The sequence below is a fragment of the Balaenoptera ricei genome, chromosome 4 (assembly GCF_028023285.1).
Source record: "Balaenoptera ricei isolate mBalRic1 chromosome 4, mBalRic1.hap2, whole genome shotgun sequence".
Taxonomy (NCBI): domain Eukaryota; kingdom Metazoa; phylum Chordata; class Mammalia; order Artiodactyla; family Balaenopteridae; genus Balaenoptera; species Balaenoptera ricei.
In genome coordinates this window covers 95,188,988-95,195,450 of record NC_082642.1, presented here as the reverse complement: position 1 = coordinate 95,195,450, position 6,463 = coordinate 95,188,988, and the positions used below count along the sequence as shown (strand labels likewise).

Below are 6,463 nucleotides of genomic sequence, written 5' to 3'. Positions count from 1 at the left end.
CAACTGTCTCAGAGTTGCCTGTGCAGTGTAGCCTACATCATTTCCCTTTGGTGGTCTGTAATCTGCTTTCTGAAAATGAGATCTTATGTCAAGTTTTTAATTTTGTTATTACAAACGCATCCTAAACATGGTATTGAGTGGGGTTAGTTATCACAGAGGCCAAAAGACACAGGAATGACTGACTTCTCCCCAATCACAGTTTTAAGATTCAAGGTCCATTTTTTTCCCTCTCGAAATGTGAAACCTTCTTTCATCCTCATCTCTAAAGGGAAAGCCATTTCTGTTCCCAAGAAGGTTAAAGGTGAAATGCAAAAGTGAAGACAAAGTGAAGTGGTTCTCTTTCCCACTCTCTTCCTGGGCAGGCTTTACCAGAAGGCTCTACATCACAGCACAACCCGTGGGGCCATTCAGACCGAGGTCAGATTTGGTCAGCTTGTTTTTGGCTGTCTGACTCTTATATAACAACAAGGTTTCATTTATCTTAAGGAGAAGGAGGAAAACCACATTGTCTCCTTCTGGACCAATGATCAGAACCACAGAATTTACAATTTCTCAAGTCAAAAGTTTAATGCATTCCTACCTGCTGAGGAAACTGAGGCCCAGAAATAGGAAGAGACAGGGACAGAGTCACTCTCCTAGTTAGTGGAGGATCAATGAGCATATTGATAGGCTGGGACATCGAAGCCTTGCTTAGCTGCACTGGTCTCAATCCTTTGGAATACTGATTTGCATGGATCTATCAGAATGAATGAAAACAAATTAGCTTTTTGGATCTTACAAGCTTTGTATGGAGACACTTCTCCTGGCTTCTGTCTGAGGTACTCCCTGCTCCTCTGGCAGACTGCTGACCCACTGGAAGCCAGGGGGCAAACTCTGGGCTGCATCTAGTATGTGGCAGGGTTGGGGGGAGTCCGGGTGATAGCAGGCCCTGCACAAGGAAGAACCCCAAACTCTCCCGCCTCTGAAATGGCAGGACTAATGAAAAGTAATTACAAAAGCTTAATTTCTAGTCAAGAAAATAAAATATTAAACAACAACAACAATAATATAATGATAATAACTGAAGAATGAAATCAACTTGCCAAAAAAGTTTACAGAAAAATAGCACCTTTGGTAAAAAGTATTTTAAAAATTTGGTTAGGTCTCTAAGGGGCTCAAAGTCTACAAGTATCTGCATCATTTGGGTGCACCCTCCCAGACACTGGGTAACTAGCAGGATGGCCGTGTATCTAGAGCCAGTGGCTGGGGCCATGAGGAGAAGCACAGATGCTAGAGGTCTGTTATGCTGATGGCAGCAGGAAGGGCTGGAAGCCGAATGCAGTCTTCTCCACTGAGCTTCCCAAATCCCTCCTCTGGGGACAGCCTGCTAAGCTCTTTCTCACTGCCTGCACCCCCTGTAGCATGTTTGTTCACAGCTGTGGTAGGCTCAGAAGTGTTCCAGATCTGGGTACACTCTCCCAACACCGATGCAGTTTCCTAGCTTGCCTCCAGCCCCCGAGCACCATTTACAGTTTCTCTCAAAGTACTCCTAGAAATGAAGGCTATGGCCCTTGCCCTCCTAGCCAGCCACCCCCATTTCCTTTATTGCAAAACAAATAGACAAAATAAAACTCATTGCTATACAAGCAAATACTGGTGATTTGGCGATTGTAGCAGACACTTGCGTATACTGGACTCAGCGCTGAAGTGGAAGAGAAGGTGCCAGGCTCTGGACACCCTTCCCAGATGCCTCCTCATTAGATCTCTTTGGTGCTCACTCTCTTGGTCTTTTCAGCTGTTTCCTTTGAGAAGCAAGAGAAAATAAGCGTTATGAAATTTAAAAAAAAATTATTGGTATTTATCTAGTCTTCAAAACTTTACATAGCATTGACAGATACATGCTTATGCTGAGTTCTGTTTACTTGTTTATCTCCTCTGTGGATGATGAACAACTTGAGGACAAGGATCATGTCTTACTCGTGACACGGCTGTATAGGGACTGTTGCTAAATTAAAAGCTGACTCCATTTAAACTCCTATGAAACAATAACGTCAGACATTATTATATTCATTTTAAAAATGAAGAAAAGGATGCTGAATGGAGGTGCTACAAAATGTTCTGAACCCAAGTTGGGAGAAGCATTAAGAGCAATAGGCTCGGGGCTTCCCTGGTGGCGCAGTGGTTAAGAATCCATCTGCCAACCCAGAGGACACGGGTTTGAGCCCTGGTCCGGGAAGATTCCACATGCTGCGGAGCAACTAAGCCCATGAGCCACTACTGAGCCCACGTGCCACAACTACTGAAGCCCATGCTCTGCAACAAGAGGAGCCACTGCAATGAGAACCCCTGAGAAGCCTGTGCACCGCAACGAAGAGTAGCCCTCACTCACTGCAACTAGAGAAAGCCCGCGGGCAGCAACGAAAACCTAATGCAGCCCAAAAAACAAACACACAAACAAATAAATAATAATAATAAAAAACAACAGGCTCTGGAGGCAGATTGCCTGAGCGTGAATCATGGGCGTGTGACTTTCTGGGGGACTTTGGGCATATTATGAAATCTTCTGTGTCTCAACGTCTTCAACTACAAAATTAGTACTACCTCTTATAACAGTGGCCCATTTCTCCAAAGAAGACATTCTTACTTATAGCCAAAAAGCACATGAGAAGATGATCAATATCTTTAGTCATTAGGGAAATGAAAATCAAAACTACAATGAGATGCCACTTCACACCCTCTAGGATGGCTAATAAAAAATAACGACAATGACAAATGTTGGTGAGTTTGTGGAGAAATTGGAATACTGCTGGTGAGGATATAAAATGGTACAGTCACTTTGGAAAACGGTCTGGAAGTTCCTCAAAAGTTAAACACAAAGTTTCCATATGATCCAGCAAATCTCACTCCTAGGTATATACCCAAGAGAACTGAAAACATAAGTTCACACTGAAACTTGTAGACGAATGTTCATAGCAGTATTGTTTATCATAGCCAAAAAGTAGAAACAGCCTAAATATACATCAACTGATGAACGGATATACAAAATGTAGTATATCCACACCATGAAATGTTATTTTGCCATAAAAAGGAACGAAGTCCTGATTCATGCTACAAGGATAAACCTTGAAAACGTTACACTAAATGAAAAAAGTCAGACAGAAAATGCCATATATCATATGATTCCATTTATATGTGTCCATAATAGGCAAATCTATAGAAATAGAAAGTAGATTAGTGGCTGCCAGGGGCTGGGGGAGGAGAGAATATAAGTGACTTCAAATGGGTATGGGGTTTCTTTTTGGGAAGATGAAAATGCTCTGGAATTAGACAGTGGTGATGGTTGACAATCTTGTGAATATATTAAAAACCATTGGATTGTATACTTTAAAAGGGTGAGTTTTATGGTATGTGAATTACATCTCAATAAAAAAATTAAATAGGGAATAAAAAACAACAGTGTCTGGCATCTAGTACACACTGTCGGTGCCCCATCCATAGCCCATGCCTTATAACATTTCAGTACACTGGCCTGGCTTCTTACTGCCAGCAGCTGCATCTCTTTGCCTGAGGCTTTCTCTGGCTGCTGGAGCCTGCTCTGCCCACACATGCTGACAGGGCAGAAGTGCCAGGGAATTCACGTTTGCTGGTGGCTGCTCTCAGCCAATGGCTGATGGGAGTTCATACAGGCATAGCCCAGCTCCCCGCTCCCTTGTGCACAGTAACTATTCTGGAGTTCTGCAACAGGACTAAGCTCCACTTGCTCCCAGCGGTAATATGCCTGGATACACACTCTTTATTGTTTCCTTCCCTTCCTGGGCTCTCTTCCCAACTCCCCTTCTGCCGTTTCCTGGGACTGCCTCCCAAATAAACTATTTGTACTTGAGTCCTTGCCTTAGCATCTGCTTCCGAGGCAACTCACATAAAACAGAGACACTAAAAAATGTTAGCTATTATAATTCACTCCCCACTGTCTGCTCTGATCATTTCTCCACCCTAGATGAAAGGAATTCCTATTAAGTTCTTTTTGCTTTTAAGGGTTTATACTCATCTGGAGGCTCAAGGCTGCTGAAATATGGAAAAACAAAGGGCTAGGAGCTTCTGCATTTGTTTAAAAAAATGACATGAGGTTTCTACACTATCAGTGACAATAATGACAATGCATATGAAAAACCATCAATAAATATGAGCATTTATTATTAATACTAATAATTCTTTTTTCTTCACTTTTTTTTTAATCAATCATCAATTTTATACACATCACTGTATACATGTCAATCCCAATCGCCCAATTCAATACTAATAATTCTTGATTTTCAAGTCAAATATTTCATCTCAATAGTTCTTGTGACCATTATATTCCTTAAAAACTTGTATGTCAGAGAGAAGGCCCGTATTACCAGACCCAGTTTACAGACAGATGATTCAAGGAGCAACATCCTCTGTTAAAACTACAGGTAGGGGGGTTTCCCTGGTGGCGCAGTGGTTGAGAGTCTGCCTGCCGATGCAGGGGACACGGGTTCGAGCCCTGGTCTGGGAGGATCCCGCGTGCCGCGGAGCGGCTGGGCCCGTGAGCCACAATTACTGAGCCTGCGCGTCTGGAGCCTGTGTTCTGCAACAAGAGAGGCCGTGGTGGTGAGAGGCCCACGCACCGCGATGAGGAGTGGCCCCCGCTTGCCACAACTGGAGAGGGCCCTTGCACAGAAACGAAGACCCAACGCAGCCATAAATAAATAAATAAATTAATAAAAAAAAAAAAAAACAAAGAAAAAGCATGATTTAAAAAAAAAAAACAAAAAAACTACAGGTAGGGCTTCCCTGGTGGCGCAGTGGTTGAGAATCTGCCTGCCAATGCAGGGGACACGGGTTTGAGCCCTGGTCTGGGAAGATCCCACATGCCGCGGAACGACTAGGCCCGTGAGCCACAATTACTGAGCCTGCGCGTCTGGAGCCTGTGCTCTGCAACAAGAGAGGCTGCGATAGTGAGAGGCCCGCGCACCGCGATGAAGAGTGGCCCCCGCTCGCCGCAACTAGAGAAAGCCCTCGCACAGAAACGAAGACCCAACACAGCCATAAATAAATATTAAAAAAAAAAAAAAAAAAACTACAGGTAAGCCAGTGGAAAGACAGGCCTAGAAGTCCAGCATATCCATGTTTTCTCCCTAGGCCCTCAGAAAAATATGTCAGTGGATCACTATTCTGCTAAGAACCTTTTCCCCAAGAAAGCCTTCAACTTAATGACATAGAAACCGAACAGAATTCTGATTTATTATCTTCTCAAGTCTCTAGGAAGCAGAATCTCTCTAAGTTTCCAGGCTATGTTCTAGCTAGCTTGGCATTTAACTTAAATCCTTTCTGCTGCGGTCCAAATCCACGAATTTCATGCTCACTGAGAGCCAACTATACACCAGACCCTGTGCTAAATGCAGGGCTACAATGGTGAGCAAGTCATAGAGTCTGCCCTCAATGGCCTCATAGTCTTTGGGTCTGGGCACTGGTTGTGAAAAGAAACAGGAGGCGTTTTTAGACTATGCTCATTTGCAAACCACTTCCAACTCATTTGCAACCCACCACTCAGCTGATTCTAACTTATAAAGCAATTTACCAAGTTGTAACCTACATCTGTTGGGGCATACTGGCCCCACAAGGTATACAGGTATATCGTTCGGGACCTATTGTATGGGACAGAGCTCATCTCCTTGGTCACCTGGGGAGTTAGGCAGTGTCTGAGTGGTGGAAGGGCCTGGTGGCAACAGGGATACCTGAACCAGCATGGAGGCTGCAACTCACCTGGTGCTTTTGGAGCTCCTCAACGTATCTGGTCATTTCCTCCTCTGTATGGGTCTGGGCCCCCTTCTGATTCTTTCCTGTAAGAAGAACCAAGGCTCAGAGCAGTGGGCTGAGGGAGGCCAGTTAGGGACCCCACTAATATCTACCTTTTAGGCTCTCAATTTCATTTCCCATTTAACATATGGAAGGCGAGGTGAATTACCCACATTTCTCTAACTATAAAGTGTCCCAGTGCAATGGACACCTCCAAAGTAATGTGCGTGGGTAGTAAGTGACTGGGCCAGGGCTCAAATCCAGGCCAAGGGGAGAGGGATGGAGCTGGGGTTCTAGAAGACTTTTCTGAAACACCTCTTTGTAGAAGGGTGATAGTGGTGATGCTGGCTTGTGCACGGCCCCCTCCTCCCCAAACTCTCCCCGACATCTCTATCTCCCAACCCACCCTGCCCATGTCTCAACTATCTCAACTTTCTCTTTTTTTTGGGGACCCAGTGCTGTTCATTCAAACATGTCTATGAACATGCCTCCTTTTCCTGCTTGGCACGGATGGCAAGCAAGAGTGATTTTGTCTTCCAACCACCTAAGTCTTTGACATATAGGATTTCCTAAGCTGTCATAAGGATTAAGTGGGTTAATATGTGAAGTGCTTAGAAGAAAGGCATGTAGTTCTCACTCTTACGCATTTGCTTTCTTTATTATT

At 44.1% G+C, this 6,463-nt stretch overlaps 1 protein-coding gene across 1 annotated transcript in view; it reads right to left on the bottom strand.

Moving 5' to 3' along the window:
* Positions 1-541: 541 nt before the first annotated feature.
* The window catches only part of FSTL1 (follistatin like 1), a 49,679-nt gene continuing 43,757 nt past the window's right edge, over positions 542-6,463 (bottom strand). The window contains exons 10-11 of the mRNA XM_059921030.1: positions 5,767-5,843; positions 542-1,781 (exon numbers count right to left, since the gene is read on the bottom strand). Of these exons, the coding sequence (XP_059777013.1) occupies positions 1,737-1,781; positions 5,767-5,843 (122 nt within the window). The 3' untranslated portion in view covers positions 542-1,736. The remainder of the gene's footprint in view (positions 1,782-5,766; positions 5,844-6,463) is intronic.